This window comes from Dermacentor silvarum, chromosome 2 (genome assembly GCF_013339745.2).
Source record: "Dermacentor silvarum isolate Dsil-2018 chromosome 2, BIME_Dsil_1.4, whole genome shotgun sequence".
Lineage (NCBI taxonomy): Eukaryota > Metazoa > Arthropoda > Arachnida > Ixodida > Ixodidae > Dermacentor > Dermacentor silvarum.
This window is the reverse complement of record NC_051155.1, coordinates 3,742,158-3,761,319: the sequence shown is the minus strand read 5'-3', so window position 1 is coordinate 3,761,319 and position 19,162 is coordinate 3,742,158. Positions and strand designations below refer to the sequence as shown.

The 19,162-nt window shown below is 51.3% G+C and overlaps 1 protein-coding gene across 1 annotated transcript in view; it reads left to right on the top strand.

The window, feature by feature from the left end:
• LOC119441288 (probable ubiquitin carboxyl-terminal hydrolase FAF-X) overlaps nucleotides 1–19,162 on the top strand; it is a 540,581-nt gene that overhangs the window by 131,300 nt on the left and 390,119 nt on the right. Inside the window, 3 exon segments of the mRNA XM_049661116.1 lie at nucleotides 3,085–3,147; nucleotides 4,533–4,979; nucleotides 5,631–6,601. Coding sequence (XP_049517073.1) covers nucleotides 3,085–3,147; nucleotides 4,533–4,979; nucleotides 5,631–6,601 — 1,481 coding nt within the window.

Sequence of the window (19,162 nt, the reverse complement as noted above, 5' to 3'; positions counted from 1 at the left end):
GAAACTAACTGTTCTTTTTATTGAAATGTATAAGGTAACTATAGAAATATATCAATGGTGCACTTGATAGCAGCAGACTTATGTCAGTTGCATGGTGGGCAACCAACCCCTAGTACCAAAGTTTCACCATAGGGTGTTATGACATCGCATTTTTTGTGACCATCTGTGCAAATTTCGAATTATAATTCCTACTTGAACCACGAACAACAGCATGCCTGTTTCTATCGCTACAAATCATGGTAATGTCCAAGAACCTCTCTCGACGTGTTCTGGCCGCTTGAGGGGGGGGGAGTGTTGGGCAGGTATGGAATACTACAGTTTAACCTGGATATAACGAAATTGACAAATTCCCGAAAAACTTCGTTATAAAGAGGATTTCGTTATATGCAGGTTCGGCACGAAAATTCGAAAAATAAACGTTTACCGTATTTACTCGTTTCTAACGCGCCCTCATTTGTAACGCGCACCCGTTTTCCGTTTTCGTCGAAGCACTCGTCCTCGGAATGTCACACCAGGTACCAGATGTGTGGACGCGTGTCGTTTCGCACAAGCGCGAGGCATCGGAAACGAAGAGCGAGCGTTACGATGGCGTCGTAGCGTCGTATAGTGTTACAGTAGAACCTCGCTGTTACATTCCCGGGGGCTGCGTTTTCCCGGCTGTTACGTCGTTTTCGACCGGTCCCGGCACAGCTCCCATAGAACTCAATGCATTGGTAACCCCGCTGTTGCGTCGCAACTGTGGGACCGTTCCCGCATCATACGTTGCGAACTGCCACTCCGCGCCGGCCCGAGCGGCCATTTTGACTTTTCATATCGCTTGGCTTGGTGGCTTGACGATGGCATTGGCCGCCCAAAGTGCCGGGGGCGACAACTATGACGTATTTTGGTTTTCCGCCTGCAAAAGTATGGCCCTTGAGATCCGTATTTGCTATATAAAGATGGTGTCCATGAGGCGTTGTGGCCCTAAAATTGGTTTTGGCTTATAGATATTCCGTATATAAGGGTACGGCCACGCTAGCGGCAAAAAACGCGCGCGTCTTGCAGCGATCAGCGAGCGGCAAGTTGCCGCGCGTCAGCAGCGCCTTGCCGCGAGGCCACCGTGGCACGCGCGTCTCGCCGCGCGGCAGCGCGATAAGATCTCCCACGCTCTCCGAACGGGCGAGCAACACCGCGAGCGCTCGTTGTTTCATGCGAGAGACGACGATCGTCGATTGAAAACCCGGCGCGGACCGGCAGCGTTCTGGTTGTGATGGCTCCGTGACGTCACCCTCGTCGCTCTTGATTGGTTCTTCATCTCGCGGCACGTGGCATTTGCCGCAGAACCCATTTCGCGCGGCACGCCGCAAGACCCCCGATTCCTGCCGCTCTGGCCGCGCGCGGCATGACGCGTTGCCGCGCGTTTCTGACGCGCGTTTTTGCTGCGTGTTTTTGCCGCTAGCGTGGCCGTACGCTAAAGTCCAAGGGCGATAACGCAGTCGCCGCACGCCGTATGCTGTATGTGCGAGTGAAAACGTTCGAGGGGAGCCGACGACCGCGTCTGAATCTCGCGCGCGCAAGAGAAATCAGGGAGGAAGCGCGCCTTCTTCCGTTGCGCTCGAGGCACCGGCGAGGGAGCTAGGGGGGAGGGATAGCGGGGTGGCGCGCGGTCGCGCAGGCCGTATCTTGAAAGCGATCTGCGTTGGGGCAGAGTCTAGCAGTGTAGGTGCGTCGGCGGCTCGTAGCTTTCTGCGTGCTGTGTGTTCTCGGCGCTCAATTTGCGTTGAAGCGATAGACAACAGCACGAAGGTCACTTCGCTCGCTTCTCCAGCGGCGCTTACACACGCCGCCAGCGTTTGACAGCGCGTGTCCGCGCTCATCGAGTCCGATGTGCCACAGCCTGTACCAGCGCGTCGGCAACATCAGCTGGAAGAGGAGAGAGTGCCGGCTTGGAGGGCTAGGCCAGCTGCAGCAAGCGGCAGGATCAGATTTGAATGAAGGGAGGGGGAAAGGTCACGCCCGCGGCGGCAAGATCGCCGGGTCGAGGGATGTAGGGCCGCCTCGCACACGCACGCACGCACGCACACGTGCGCTCGCTTCGCATTCCATCGCGGCGGAGAAGGTGCTTCCGGTTGCTGCTCGCGCAAAAATGGCAAAATTAGGGGCGAAATCTCTAGGTGGTTGGAGGGGGAAATTCGTTATATCGAGGGGGTCTCTCGCTGCGACTTCGTTACGTAGAGGTCTCAAATACATGTGCTTCTATGGAGTAACGGCGGGGAATCGAAAAACTTCGTTATATCCAGGAATTCGTTATATGGAGGTTCGTTATAAGCAGGTTTAACTGTACTTGCAAAAATGATATCCAGATGGCGCTCACATCCTAGGCAGGTCAAATTGGTACTTCACCAGCTAATTGGTTTTGGACACGCGTGCGTCGGGGCAATAGCAAACAATTAATAAAATAATAAAAAAGGTGCTAGGGCCTTCACATATTAATATAACACCACTTATATTGTCATGTGGAAAGTGCTATGTGGGCCTGACAGGGGCGCATGTTAATGAGAGGTTGAGGGAGCACCGGGTACAGGTCCAGGCTTTGGTGGGATCAGGTGATTGTCCACTGCAGCAGGTGCCCTTGCCCGCCCTTATTTGACAACACATGCGTTCTTAGGAAATACGAAGTGGAAAAGGGCAGAAAAATACATGAAGCATTTCGTATATCAAACGATACTGACAATTGCGTCAGTGTTCCTTCTGTTCCTTTGGTGAAAAAAAGAGCTCGACTATCTTGACAAGCGGTATCGTGCTTTGTGGAATTGATAGTGGCATTATGCAAGCTGTATTGTTTCTGACCCTTCTTTGTCGGCATGTACCAAGATGTGCCTTTTGTGTAATCACGTGACGTGCCATCGTCCTTTTCAAAGTCAATACAATTGAAGACCAGTGCTCTACTTTTTCTGTCGTCCTTTTGTCTCTGCACCTCTTTTCATTTTTCTTACACGCTGGAACATGTCTTTGTCTAAATTCCAACTAGCCTAACTCTCTGCCTTAAATACGACATGAGCTTTTGAATCCAGCCATTGCTGAATTGCCTGCTGCTCACTGCAGGAGTGGATCAAGGAGAACCGGGTGCTGCAGATTGTTTTGCGAGACAGCCTGCATCAGCCACAGGTAAGCACAGCATGAGCCACAAAGCTTTTGGAGGGGGCCCACCACTGAGTCACCAGTGCCTCACAGCATGGTGCCACAACCACGTGTCCACCTGTGCACTGCAGGAAAGTCCTGCACAGGTGGTGCCTTCACTTGCATTGTCGGGGATGGGACTGTCGACGCATTTCGTGGTGTATGCATAGGGAGTATGCACAATTGATAATATGGGTGCATCACTTGCTACACCTGTTGTCACCTGAGCACAGGCTTGCTGCTTTTGTAGATCTGTGTGGGGTTCGGATAGCACTCTTCCGTGCAGGGTGATTCACGGGCGCTGCTGCTGTCACGTGGTGTCCATCACAAGCGGCTGCTTTGCACGCGTATGCACCCGAGGTTTCCATTTTCTATTCACGGATGCTTTCGTTACAATGCCTTTTTTTCATTAGCTCGGGATCGGGGGTTGGACAGTACGAGCTATTAAGCCGGCTATGAACGGTTCTCCCAGCAGACGTGCCTGTCAAAAAATGGAAATGGTATCAAGAATTCCCTAGTTATAAGTTAAATAGGCCACATGTACAAACAAGACCAGCAGCTCTTGAAGACAGTGGCAACACCCTTAACGATGTTACTGAAATTTTAACTCCCTGCACTATTAACGGTACAGATAAACCTCAATAAAAATGTAATCGGGTATAAGGAAGTAAATGGATGTTGTCTCACCGCTATTACAGTGTAACAGAAATGTGCCTATAATGAACATCGTATATAATGAAGCTATATTTGTGTCACATGCAACTTCATCGTAACAAGGTTCAGCTATATCAGGCAATCGGGGTTCATCCCACAATGGGCAGCAAGGGAAACGCTGCCTGCCACTCTGATTGACCCCTTTCAGTACAGTCTCACTAATTAGAATTGTTGAGGAGGTCAAAGTTTCCAACGGCTTTTTTTCTTATTGATTCCTAGTTGTTTTGTTGTCACTTGTAGAAATATTGGGAAATCTCAAGTGGAAGTTGAGAAAATTGTGCTTTTGTAGTGGCCATGTCTAGTGTAGTGGTCCACGGCCTAATCTCATGCTAACACGTACAGTGTGCCTTTACATATTTCTCTTTTGTATAATAAAAATCCAAATGTGGATGAGCACTTCTATGGGTCCTTTAGTTCTGTGTCTCATCATCGCAGCACTCTCATTTATAGTACTTTTCTGTCACTTTCTCCAGTGGATCCAACAAATAAAATTCGCATTTTCTTTTAAAGAACTGCATGGTTTTTTTTTTCTTAAACAAGAAGAAAGTGTGTGTGTGTGTGCGAGGCCACTGTGCTTCTTATGGAATAATTGGCTGGCAGTGCAGTGTACTTTGCAGTAGCTACACCTTGTGGTGAGAATGTGAGCTTGATCTCTGCAGTATGTGGAGAAGCTGGAGAAGATAGTGCGCTTTGTGATCAAGGAGAAGGCCCTGACCCTGGCCGACCTGGACGACCTGTGGGCGGCACAGCACGGCAAGCACGAGGCCATTGTGCAGAACGTGCACGACCTGCTCGCCAAGCTGGCCTGGGACTTCTCGCCCGAGCAGCTGGACCATTTGTTTGGACGCTTCCAGGCCAGCTGGGCCAGCGCTGCCAAGCGCCAGCGAGAGAAGCTGCTCGAGCTGATCCGCCGGCTGGCCGAGGACGACAAGGAGGGTCTCATGGCTCACAAGGTGCTCCAGCTGCTGTGGAACCTGGCGCATAGCCGCGAGGTGCCCACCGACACCATGGAGCTCGCCCTGAGCTTCCACGTCAAGATACTCGACTACAGCTGCTCCCAGGACCGGGACGCCCAGAAGACCCTCTGGCTGGACCGATGTGTCCAGGTGGGAATCACATTTAAAGCTGGCACCATCCAGTGAGCCTGGTGTGTTTAGAGCAACTGATGTGCACCGTCTGTTTTAGTTTGGGCATGTAAGGTTGTTTATTTCACGTGAAGCACAAATTATGACAGTTTGCTGAAATACAGTGTTGTCACATCTTTAGGACCTTCATTACACCCCATTAACTAGAAGCAGTAAAAACCGGCGAAAATTTTGAGATAAGCGGAGGTTAAGTGAAGCCCACTCCCGGCTCACAGCGGCTGTGCAAGGCAACGATAAAGTGGCCGGGAGCAGCCAAGCAAGTACGCACGAGCGATGATAGACAGAAAGAAGTGGGCCTGGTGCGGCATCTGGCTTGGCTAGTAAGCGTGGTGCCAGTGTGATCGTGTGCTGCTGCCTGGCGAGTGCATGTGCAGCTGCCCCGTCGCCTCTTGCATGGTAATTTTAAGTCGAGATTTAAAAATATCCAGAGGTACGGCTCAAAATGTTTTCAAGATGAGGGGTGCGAATACATGTTGATGCCGTGGTGGGAAAAAAAAACATGTCAACTTAAACAATATTTTGAGACATTAGAGTTAACAGGGGTCTACTGTACATGCAGAGCCATAAGACATATAAGACAGATCAGCAGCTGACGCGAGAGTTGTGCTGCAGGAGCTGCGGCAGGACCCGCAGTGGGCGCTACCGGCACTGCGGCACATGCAGGAGGTGGCTGGCCTGTACTCGGAGGCCCCGTTGGGGCCCGCTCGGGCAGCGGGCAGCGGGGGTGGGCCGGCACCCGGGGGCCAAGCCCTGTACCGGCACGAAGTGATCAATCGGCTGCAGCAACAGCACTCGCTTGTTGTGCTGGTGGCGGACGGGCTCTCGGCCTACATGGCGCATGCACGCCAGTTGCTGGCCGAGCGGCCCGACCCGACGCAAGTGTACGGGGACAGCCGCTACAGCCACGTGCAGCAGGTGCAGGAGCGGCTCAAGTTCCTGCGCTTCCTGCTCAAGGATGGTCAGCTGTGGCTGTGCGCGGCGCAGGCCAAGCAGATCTGGCACTGCCTCGCCGAGAACGCCGTGTACCCGACCGACCGGGAGGCCTGCTTCAAGTGGTTCTCCAAACTGATGGGCGAGGAGCCCGACCTCGACCCTGAGATCAACCAGGACTTCTTTGAGCAAAATGTGCTGCAGCTGGACCCCGCGCTGCTGACGGAGAGCGGGCTGCGCTGCTTCGAACGCTTCTTCCGTGCCGTAAACTGCCGCCAAGGGCGGCTGCTGCTGCGCCGGCGCACGCACCTGCTCGAGGACCTTGAGCTGATGGGGGCCGACTACCTGTGGCGCGTGGTGCTGCATGCGCAGGATGCTGTGGCTGACCGAGCCATTGAGCTGCTGCGGGAGACGTACACCAACCTGGGGCCCCGGTTACAGGGCTCGCGCACTGATATTCACGAGGACATGGTGCAGTCGTGCATGGACCGGCTCAAGGCGGCCTACGACACGGTGTGTGCCCTCGGTGCGGGGGACGGGGCTGCCCGCGAGAGTGCCACTCGCATGGTGCGCGTGCTGCGCGTGCTTTCTGAGTATGTGGCCCAGTGCGACGGGGACTTCCCCCACGACCGAGCAATCCTGCCCATGGCCAGGTATGTGATAATCATCTTTGCTACGAAAGGGTTTTGTGATTTCAGCAAATGCTTGTAATTATGGAGCTAGGATTTGATGACATTCTTCTACACGCAAGATCTGCTTGGTTGCACCAGAGATTTATGTCAGTGCATCTAGGTTGCTGAAGTTCAGCCGCTTGCACACACAACCTAAGGGAGGGAAGGGATGTGGGTAAGCATTTCCAAGGCTGTAAAAGAGGTGGTCTACCATTGTAAGCTGCGTGCTTGAAGAGCTCGCAATTACAAGCATAAGCCTTCATTGGCTTTGCTTGTTGTATGTGAAAGCAAATTCAGGTAAGTTTCATTGTAGCACAATGATGTCCAGGGCCTTTGTTATGCTGCATTGGGCACCTGACATGCACGGATGGCGTTCATCACTACGGCTGGCCTGTAGCCGTCCTTGGGCTACTGCCAACCATTCGCTCACGTTTATGGTCGTCTTATGTCCACAGACGATTCAAGTTTCTTGTGCCGTGGTGGCTGACAGGAGCTCTCTTCCACGCTGCTGATTGGTCTGAGCTAATAGTGCATCTTCCACCACACAGTGCAGTCCACTTATAACTATACCACAGATAACGATACATCGGTTATAGCGGTGAGTCAACTTAAAGGGTATCTGCTTATGCATTAGGGCTATGAAAAAAAAAAAATAACGATATGTTATGACTGCATGTTGGATACAACAATCCATATTTTGCTTTCTGGACAGTGTTACCCATGCAGACTGAGCATGAGCTTTACATTGCTAAGTTCCCCTTAAAGGAACAATGCCGAGACGGGGTGAGTTCATATCCTACGCGAGTTCATATCTGCTGCCATTACTGTGCAGCACGTTCCACCCAAGCGCCGATTGCGAAATCCGCGATAGTCATGGAGATAATCGCGAGTTGGCTCAGTGCACTTCAGAATGGCACCAGCTGCTTCGCATCCGCGTCGCTCACGATTGTGCTCCTTACACACCCAGAGAAAGAGAGAAAAAAAAAGTGAAAAGCGAAGAGGTAGCCGTCCGCCCTTCCTACAATCTGTCTCGCACCGAGCATGGAAATGCGCCGTGGAAGCAGCTGCGAAGCAGTGGACCGCCCAGATTTAGAAGATGTCGCCAACAAAGCACAAGGTTCCACCCAAGCGCCGATTGCGAAAGCCGCGATAGTCATGGAGATAATCGCGAGTTGGCTCAGTGCACTTCAGAATGGCACCAGCTGCTTCGCATCCGCGTCGCTCACGATTGTGCTCCTTACACACCCAGAGAAAGAGAGAAAAAAAAAGTGAAAAGCGAAGAGGTAGCCGTCCGCCCTTCCTACAATCTGTCTCGCACCGAGCATGGAAATGCGCCGTGGAAGCAGCTGCGAAGCAGTGGACCGCCCAGATTTAGAAGATGTCGCCAACAAAGCACAAGGTTCCACCCAAGCGCCGATTGCGAAAGCCGCGATAGTCATGGAGATAATCGCGAGTTGGCTCAGTGCACTTCAGAATGGCACCAGCTGCTTCGCATCCGCGTCGCTCACGATTGTGCTCCTTACACACCCAGAGAAAGAGAGAAAAAAAAAGTGAAAAGCGAAGAGGTAGCCGTCCGCCCTTCCTACAATCTGTCTCGCACCGAGCATGGAAATGCGCCGTGGAAGCAGCTGCGAAGCAGTGGACCGCCCAGATTTAGAAGATGTCGCCAACAAAGCACAAGGTTCCACCCAAGCGCCGATTGCGAAAGCCGCGATAGTCATGGAGATAATCGCGAGTTGGCTCAGTGCACTTCAGAATGGCACCAGCTGCTTCGCATCCGCGTCGCTCACGATTGTGCTCCTTACACACCCAGAGAAAGAGAGAAAAAAAAAGTGAAAAGTGAAGAGGTAGCCGTCTGCCCTTCCTACAATCTGTCTCGCACCGAGCATGGAAATGCGCCGTGGAAGCAGCTGCGAAGCAGTGGACCGCCCAGATTTAGAAGATGTCGCCAACAAAGCACAAGGTTGTGTCGCTTGAGACGAAGCTACAAATTTTGCAAGACCACGCGCGCGAGAAGTTCGGCGTCTGAAAGCCCTGTTGCTTGCTGATAATACTGCAGACGGTCGAGGTACTCGTTTGCACTAGTGCGATCGTGGTACCCACTATAGGTAGGCATGTCTACCTTAATTCGTGGTCGCTCGCTCTGCGGTGGGGCCTGCATTGTGTTCTGCAGGGCGCCGGCTAAGCTCTGCATGACTTGCAGCGCATTCTGCAGCATTATTTCGCTTGACGGAATACTACCGCCCGAAGGTTCGGACGCATCCGCAGCTTGCGTTGAACTATTTAGAGGCATATGTGCCCCTGAGTCCGCGGGACGAAGCGGCGAGGTGTTTGGCGTGTTAGGCCTACTTTCAGGCCTAAACCCTGCCAACGTGGCATTTCCGCGATCCCGACTGTTCCGCGTGAAACACTCATAATCAAAGCTACCGGTTTGTTCGGAAGCTGCCGCCGCGTTAGCACTAGGCCTCTGATTATGTTCCGCGACCTCCGACAACATGAACAAATCTGGAAAGTCAGACAAGCCCGTCGCCATTGTTTGCTGTAACTTCAGTAGTCCTAGCTCCAAAAAAAAACAGAAAAAGACTCGCCGTGTTGCCGAATTCGAACCACGTTGGTAGCGCCAAATGTGGGGGTCTTCCCCAACCCCTAGCGCGTGTAATCGCAGCTACGCACGGTTCGGGTGAATAAGGCAACAAGCGAGCCAACTCAACAATGTTTATTGCTGTGGGCAATAAAACACACTTGCAGAGGGAAGTCCGCTCTGTATAACAACTAATAAAATAGGCTTGCCTCGTCGCGTGTGGTAGTCACGCAAACGAGGTCACTCACGGGTTTCAGCGGGTAAATTCGTATCGGCAGGTAGGTCAAGCGAGGTCAGAGAGCCCGGGGGTCTCTCGGTCGCGCTCTTTTATATCTTTTTACCTTTCCGCGAGGGGAGTGTCCTCCTCGCCTGCCGGATACTTTCCCTCTTCCCGCGTGGGCGCGCGCGTCGCTAGAGAAGAGCGAGAACCGCGAGAGGGCAAAGTGCATTCCTCCCATGTCCGCCCGGCTACCGCCGCGTGCGCTCCGTTCGCAAGCAACGGGCGAGCGCCGAATTTCAGTCGAGCGGCCACCGGTGAAAGATAAACATGTATACGCGTCAATACCCTCCCTTTAAAAACCATCGTCCCGATGCTAGAAAGACGAAAGCGAAAATAAAACCACACGTACAGAAAGGGACAAAAATAACAAACCAACAAAGGACCTAAGTTCGTCAGCGGGCGTAGAAAGGCTTAAGACGCACCACAAGGATGACTTCAGGTCGTGCGCGGCGCCGCTGTGATTGCGAAATACCGTCTGGCACGACCTCATAGTCCAGTGCGCCAATACGTCAGATGATCTTATATGGTCCGAAATAGCGACCTAAGAGTTTCTCGCTAAGTCCTCGTCTGCGTATCGGAGTCCAGACCCAAACACGGTCTCTGGGCTGGTACTTGACGTAGCGTCGTCGAAGATTGTAGTGTCGGCTGTCGGTTCTCTGCTGGTTCTTGATGCGCAGGCGGGCGAGCTGTCGACCTTCTTCGGCACGCTGCAAATAGGTGGCAACTTCGAGATTTTCTTCGTCGGTGACGTCCGGTAGCATGGCGTCAAGCGTCGTTGCCGGGTTCCTTATGTAGAGCAAGTTGAACGGCGCCATGTGCGTCGTTTCTTGCATGGCCGTGTTGTATGCGAAGGTCACGTACGGAAGGATGACATCCCACGTCTTGTGTTCGACGTCGCCGTACATTGCCAGCATGTCGGCGATGGTCTTATTTAGGTGCTCGGTGAGGCCATTCGTCTGCGGGTGGTAGGCGGTGGTCCGGCGATGACTTATCTGGCTGTATCGCAGGATGGCTTGAGTTAGTTCTGCCGTTAAAGCCCTACCTCTGTCGGTGATGAGGACTTCTGGGGCACCGTGACGCAGGAGGATGTTCTCAACGAAGAATCGGGCTACCTCGGCAGCACTACCTTTGGGCAAGGCTTTTGTTTCGGTGTAGCGGGTGAGGTAGTCTGTAGCTACGACAATCCATTTATTCCCGGACGTCAACGTCGGAAAAGGCCCCAGTAAGTCCATCCCGATCTGCTGGAACGGTCGGCGAGGTGGCTCGATCGGCTGTAGAAGTCCGGCTGGCCTTGTCGGCGATGTTTTGTGTCGCTGACAGTCTCGGCATGTCCTTACGTAATGGGTGACGTCGGCGATTGATGCCACTTGAGGTTGCGACCCGGGAAAGAGCTTCTGCAACTTCTCGCGAACGACCTGCTCTAATGGTCTCGCGCAGGTCGTCGGCGCTTAGTGCTTGAGCATCGGCGTAGTTGGTCAGGGCATGGCGGTTGTATTGCCTGGCACGCATTTCAAGCGTCTTCTCGATCGTTGTGGCCTCGGAAAGAAATTCGGCGACAGTCTCGGGTGGGTTGCGCATCAATCCGGCGAATATTTTCTCTTTGACACCCCGCATCAAGAACTGAACTTTCTTATCTTCAGACATGTCGGGGTCGGCGTGGCGGAAGAGGCGAGTCATCTCCTCCGTGAAGATTGCGATGCTCTCGTTCGGCAATTGCACTCTAGTTTCTAAGAGAACCTCTGCCCTTTCCTTTCGTACGACGCTCGTGAAGGTCCTCACGAAGTTCTCACGAAAAAGGTCCCACGTCACCAAGGTGGTCTCTCTGTTCTCAAACCAGGTCCGAGCAGCGTCATCCAACGAAAAATAGACATGGCGCAGCTTGTCGTCGTCGCTCCATTTGTTGAACGTCGCGGTCCGCTCGTATGTCTCCAGCCAGGTTTCAGGGTCTTCAGCCGATGATCCACAGAAGGTCGGTGACTGCCGAGGTTGTTGGAGCAGGATGGGGGACGCTGGGGCTGCCATTGGGGTCGTTGACTTGGCCTTGATCGCTGTGGTCTTCTCGGGAAGAAGTCCGTACTCCGTGAGAAGTCCTTGCTGCCGACGGCTTGCTCGATGGTCCTTGGCGATGTTGGCGTTGTCCTCCGGTTTGGGGCTTGGATCGCGGCTTTGCGGGGTCGTTCGCTGCATGAATGCACTAGCACCTCCACCAGATGTCATGTAGTAGTGACAGTAAAGAAAACAGGCGTAAAACTCTGTATGACAAAACTGGTTGTTTATTGGGCGAACCTGTGCCCACAAAAGCAAGCTACACTCAAAGTACAACGATAGCGGCGAAAATCTGATCAGCGGCGAAACGCGTCGGCTTTTATACCTGAGTCATCGAAGGTTCCAGATTAATCCCTGATGCCCGCGTGTCTTCCAGAAAGTTCTAGACAATTCGCGTCGGTCATACAGTCAGATAACATAAGCGTCGGTGAAAACAGGCAACGGAAAAAAGCATCGATAACGTTCTAGAAACTTCCGATACAGGCGCATCCTGCGCCGAGCGATAACGTTTAACATTTGTTAGCCGGTGGAAAGCGACCACCGGTGAAAGGTAAACATGTATACGTGTCAATATCATTTTCAAATGCAGCACTGCGGTGAAGCTGAGACCTGCTAATTTTATGGGCTGTGGCTAAAGCTACGTCCGACATGTCCCTTCAACTTTGTTTACAGGTATGTTAGACTGACTGCGTAGTGTTTTATGGAAGTACGTTTGACCTTTCTCATTGGTTTCAGCAAGTACGACAACGTGGGACAAGTGCTGCCAACTTTGTGGGTTTATTGTGCTCATACACAAATATACCTTTGAAAAAGGGTTCCTGGGGAGAGGAAGCTGTCATGCACATTATCTGTGCATGCGTCAAGTGATAAAAAGTAGACTCTTAAGAATGAAACTAAAATGTCCAAACAGATTAGTGGCGGAGATACATAAGCTCTTTGTCAGTGAGAGTAATTGAAGGAGCACTGATGCATGCTGGTCCCGTGATAGCTTCTCCTCCCCACGAACCCTTTGTCAAAGGTATATTTGTGTATGAGCACAATAAACCCAAGTACAATCGAATCTCGTTAATTCGAACACGCTTAATTCGAACTGACGCTGTGGTCCCGTCAAAGTTATATGTATTCCAATAGGCGAAAATGCCTGGTGATTTGAACGCGAAAGCATTTGTGACGATTAATTCGAACATACCGCGCACCGACAATGCTCTTAGCAGCGCGCCAAACCAAATCAAGCGACGGCGTCTCCGACTGGCATTGCTCATAGGACAAAAGCTCAATAGAGACCCCTCAATGCTGCGCGCGGAGGAAAAAAAAAACCGTGGCATAAATTTCACCCTCTCTCACATGGCAAGGTCGCCGTTTCTGCATCGCGCCGGAACACGCGTGTACGTGCCGACTAGAGTGTACTAGACAACCATATTCTAGTACACTCTAGTGCCGACGTCTCAGCCACGCAGAGAAAATGGCAGTGAGCCCTTCTTTTTTATGCTTCCTGTATTTTCTAGTCACGTGTTGACCTTGTATGCTGCAGCTGCTGCGCAGAGGGAAGCAGCAGCGGACGCCCAGTCCGGCCAACGAAACTGCCCACGCCAGCAAATGCTCGCTTCCCGATAACGGCAGGAAACGAAACTTGCGTCGGCACGGCGGTGGGCACGCACGGAGACAATCGAAGGGGAGGGAGCTACGATGGAGATAAGAGGGAGGGCGAGGGGCACCACCGAAGCGGCGGAGTTGCCGAGGCCAAATCCACTTCCCTGCCACCCTCCTCCCTCACCTTTGACGGTCTCCGTGCGCACTCGTTGCCGTACCGGCGCCACCCGCTCCCTGAAGTTTCGTCTTCTGTTGGGATTGGGAAGCGAGCGTTTGCCTGTGTGGGCAGTCCCGTGGCCCGCGCTCGCTGTGCGCTTGCGCGCCGGGATATTTTGCGACTTGCACCGTTCGTGCATCGTGCTATGGTGCACGAATACTTGAAAAATATGTCCTTCTTTTAATTCGAAGAAATTTTCAGGCCCTTTCGAGTTCGAATTATCGAGATTCGACTGTTGTTGGCAGTCAGCGCTTGTGCTGTGTTCCTCTCTCATCCATCTTTATTTCGCGCTGTTTTTTCACTAATGAATTATTATTCACCGGTGTGGTGGCTTATTAGTCTCCCTCTCAGTGATGCCTGCCATGCATAGCCGCGTACATTCAGAACTAGAAAGCTACATTAAGGGTGAACACAAGATCACAACCACACATCCTTGGGTCATGCAGGCGCTGGGGGAGCAAGCAAATCTGTTAGCAGTGATGCCCAGTGAAATCGTGCATAGGAAGCGTGAATCTCTGCCACTGGAAGCCGCTTCGCAATGCCTGTTATCGCTTTTTCAGGGTTCATCGTGACGCCCACCTTTTGGAGAAACTCAATCGCCTGAATGGCCCTGGCTGTGGCTATTTGTTCTTTCCACAGATTACAGTGAACTCGCACTTGAGTGAGCTTTAAGGGACCCAAGGAAATAGCTCACTTAACTGAAAGTTCACTAAACATGATATTCACTAGAATATGGAACAGCATGGGGCACAGCAGACATAGAGTCAAATGGGTGAAATGCAATTTATGGAGTTATGGTTTATAGAGCGTAAGTTGCCTATCTCATTTTGAAAAAAAAAATCTAATTTTCATTTGCACTGGTGCTCTTAAAGCTCAAAAAGTAACAAAGCTCTCCAGAGAGTATGCGCTTCCTCTGGCACAGCTGAGACACTTTCCAAGGCCTCGGCTAGAGTTGCAGGATTTGAATCTGCCTCTGCCATTGCATCGTCCTCGTCGTACTCTTCTTCGGGACGAACGTTGGAAACAATTTCCAGATCTGATAGTTCAGCACAGGTAACGAACTCACTGTCACACTCCACGAAGTGTTCAACGAAGTGTTGCTGTCCTACTGGTGACAAACCTCTGTCACCAGCTGGATGTTGTTCATTTAACTAAAATATTCGCTATACCACTAGGCCATCGCAGCCGTGGCCTAGTGGTAGAACGCCCGCCTCGGCTGCGGGAGGCTGTGGGTTCGATTCCCACCGCCGCCGGGCACCCACTGGTTCAAAAGGGTACAAGCGTACCCCGGCCTGGCGTTCGGCTTCCTTCAGGGGTAATACGCTAGGGAAAGGAGCCTGCGCCCTGAATTCCCGTCGAAACCAACGTGAGCACGGAAAATAAGTGATGTCTGGACCGCTCCCATGGCGGTCATTTCCCATGTGGTGCCTCAAGCACCTATTGTTCGTTTAACTGAAAGATTTTTGCGTAGAATGCATAGGAAAATGGCAGGGGAATTTCTAAAAGATCATTATTCTCAACTATTCGTTAAATCGACGTTTCTACAACTGAGAGTTTACTGTATATTGACCAAAAACTCTTTTGCCTCATGCCAAAAACAAAGGGTTTCGCGACATTTCAGTAAGTGCGATCTCCAAGTCACTGTGGTCAGCATGTAGGGAGACTACAGAAACTTATTGCTTCATCTCTAGCGTCAGACAGAATGCCGATCCGTGGAATAAATCTGCTAGATACCGTATTTCTTCGATTATAAGGCGGTCACGATTATAAGACAAGGGTGCAATTGCGGGGCTCAAGAAAAAGAACTTGAGTATGCACACTAATATAAGGTTATACAGAGTAGCCGACGGATTATCAAGACTCGGCAGGGATTGCCTGAAATACTGAATTACTAACACAGCCAAAATTTGAAATAGGGGGGAAAGGTTGCTTCAACACGTGGAGTGCGGATTTATGCGAATTTTGCCATTAGGTGTGGCTTCACGGCAGCGCGAATTTCTCTTTGTAGTGTGGCTTTACGGCAGCGCGCACCGTGGTGCCGTGAAGCCACACTGTAAGGCGAAATTCACGCTGCCGTGAAGCCACACCTAAAGGAAAAATTAGTGTATAAGGCGGGGGGGTGACTTCGAGGCTCGAAAATTCTGGGGGAAAGCTTCGCCTTACATTCGAATAAATACGGTAGTTGATGGAGGGGTTGGTGTGCACAAAGATTGAACTAGAACGTTAATGTTTATGATGATTCCAAGTAGTGTCCTCAAATACATTTTGTGCACCCGGTATAACGTATTTAACATCTAGAGCCACTTCTAGATGCCTCTTTGATTAGAATAGTGAGCCATCAGCTGCACTGGCACAGGCCATCGAAGTGAGCTACAGCACTTAGATTTTCCTCTTGTTTGCGCAGAATCCTACCTAGCACTTGTGTTACCAGTAAGGTGCGCATGTGTGATAGATTGGGTATGTATTCTAACCACTGTGCAAAGTACTGCGAAGCTTTGTGGAAGAGCTTTCTTTTTATGTGTCTTTTTATGTGTGGTGACACTGCATACGAGTGCGACGCGTATGCGTGTCGGAATAAACAGTTGACGAGCTGTGCTCTAGGTGACGAAAGGAAAGAACCCCTCTTTATTGTGCTGGCCGATAATATACACTCTGAGGGACGTCACGTGGTAAAAGTAGCTTGGCACACGCACTTGTCGCCCAGCTATTTGTCGTGATGTCACACGCCGAACACAGGCAGGCGATAACAGCACATCCCTCTTTTTCAAGCACACGAACATTAGCACATACATGATAGAGAATATATGTTATACTAGAAAAACAAAACACCAAACCACTTATCAAAGCCCAGTCTTATGGGTTTTTTTTCACCACACAGGAACATGCGCAGATACATGGTACAGAATATATGCAGTACTAGAAGAAACAAAACATGAAACCACTACTCATCAAAGCCCAGTCGCATGGGTTTATTAACCACTCTACCAAACCGCGTTACAGTGCTAGTGGGGTCACCATTGGCCACAGGGCGAGTAGGAGGCACCGCTGAATCTGTTGCATTCGAGCCATCTGGGCTATGAGCCAATTGTGCCGCGCTCGGCTGCTTTGCGTTTTCTGGAAATTCGTAAGTTTCCATAGTTTCCGTGTGCGCCCTTCCTTTTGGGAGACGGTTAAGCATTCTCCTGTTTCGGTGGAGGTCAACGCCGTCGTCTGTTCGCACTACATATGACCGCGGTTTTGGTGCTGGTGCGATGACTGTGGCCTTGGATTGCATGTCTGTCACCCAGACCAGGTCACCTGATTCTAGCCTGGGAAGCCGTCTGGCACGATGACGTCGGTTGTAGTAGCAGCATTGCCGCCGCCTGACCTTCTGGTCGCTAGCCACGACTTTTTTCGGGCTGCTTTTTTCCGGATTTCGATGAAGTGGAAGCATTGGGACTCTTGTCCTCAGTCGCCTACCCATAAGTATTTCCGCAGGACTGACCCCAAGAATGCCGGGCGTCGACCTGTAAGCCAACAATGCCAGGTAAGGGTCTTTAGACTTTAGAAGGAGGTGCTTAACCGTCTGAACCATTCGCTCTACTTCCCCGTTGCCCTGCGGGTGCCTCGGACTCACGGTGACATGGCGAAACCCGTATGACACAGCAAACTGTTCAAACTCAGTAGCCACGAACTGAGGACCGTTGTCGGTCACCACGCACTCAGCGATTCCATGCCTAGCAAAAATACTTTTCAGTCTATCAATGACCGTTCTAGACCTTGTGGAAGGAAGAATGGCTACCTCAGGGTAACGTGAAAGATAATCCACGGCGACAAGGTATACCTGGCCGTTGATTACGCACAGATCTACTCCCACTCTCTCCCAAGGAAACGATGGTGTTGCGGTTGCGATCATGGGCTCGGCTAGTTGCTGGGCATGTTGTGCGCAAACAGTGCACTGATTCACGAACTGTACCAGTTCGTTGCTCAATCCTGGCCACCAGACAGAACCTTTAGCAACACTGTGACAACGCCCGATACCTTGGTGCCCATCATGCAGTCTGCACAGCACTTCCTTTCTTAGAGACTGTGGGATTACAAGCCTTGTTCCTTTCAACAAGAGACCATCACATGCTCTATCTTGCCAGTAAGGTATGAGGAAAGAAGGAACATTCGGTTTCCTTGGCCAATTGGTTTTACACAGCCTGCGCAGGTGTTTGCAAACGGGATCATTAATTTGACATTCTCTCACTCAAGATAAAAAATTGTCTCCCGTTTCCAAGCCAAGCAAACACGCCTTAGAGTATGCTGTGATATCTGACACACTCAAGCCTTTTCCAGAATCGCTGCGTGCAACAGGGGACCGCGAAAGGGTGTCGGCTGTGACTAGCGATTTGCCGGGAAGGTACTGGACACTGAAAAGATAGCGCATTAGGCGTAGCCGGAAGCGTTGAATTCGAGAGGGCATATCATCAGTGGCCATCTGGCCCAGTAACGATACTAAAGGCTTGTGATCAGTTTTAAAGGTAACGTTTAGGCCACGGATGTACTCGTCAAATCTTTCGGCTGCCTACGTCAGGGCTAGCGCTTCTTTTTCTATCTGGGAGTATCGCCGTTCTGTGTTCGTGAGGGATCGAGACGCAAAAGCTATTGGTCTACGGTGACCGGCTTTCTGCGTTTGAAAAAGGACAGCTCCCAGTCCGAAAGAGGATGCCTCCGCTGAAAGGATGGTAGGAAGCGTTGCATCGTACATGGCCATACACTGCGCAGAACAAATTAGCCCTTTCAGCTCGTTCAGCGCTTTTGCTTGGTCACACCCTCAGACCCATTCGCTATCTTTGTGCAAAAGAGCACGCATCGGAGCAGTAGTTTGCGCCAGGTGAGGCAGAAAGCGACCTAGGTGATTGGCCATACCGAGCAAGCTTCTCAGTTCGGTGACATTTTTCGGTGCGTTTAGGTTCTTAATAGCGCTGACCTTGGCTGGATCAGGCTCAATTCCATTCTCATTCAGAATATGGCCCAAAAATTTCACTTTATTAACGCCAAACAGGCACTTTTCTTTGTTCAGAGTCACGTTTGCGCTAGCTAGGCGTGACATGACATCACCTAAACGTTCGTCGTGCTGGGCTTTCGTATCACCAAACACTAAAATGTCATCCATGATGTTGACAACACCTGGCAGGCCACATAGGATTTCAGACATCCTTTTCTGGAAATACTCCGGAGCGGACGTGATTCCGAACGGTAGTCTGGTAAAACAGTACCTCCCGAATGGAGTCAAGAACATAGTTAGTTCTTCAGAGTTCCTACTTAGTCGGACTTGATGGAACCCCGAGAAGGCGTCAAGCTTCGAAAACCATTTCGCACCCGCCAGAGAGCCTAATGCTTGATCGACCGTAGGTAGCGTGAAGCGCTCACGAACAACGCACTTATTTAACTTTGTCAGGTCGACGCATACTCTCAGTTCCCCCGATGGTTTCGTTACCAGGACTATTCCTGCGCACCAATCAGTGGGGCCGTCTACTTTTCTAGTTATTCCCATGCGCACGAGTCTCTCGATTTCGTGCTTTAGCCTTTCCATGAGTCGAATCGGCAATCGCATTTGGAATTGCGCCCGGTTGTAGCCTGATAGTGTATTCCCCTGGGAGAGTGCCTAGACTATGACCCATGCGCGGAAAAAGTGTCTCATACCGTTGCTTGTCTGCAGTAAGTGAGTCGGCAATTTAACGATACCTAAAGCCTCTAAGGCTGGCAGCCGGAGAAGTACATCGCGAAGAGGGCTAACGACATAGCACGTTTGACGGGCAGTCCTCCCTTTCCACGCAATCTCTGCGTCAAATTTGCCTAGAA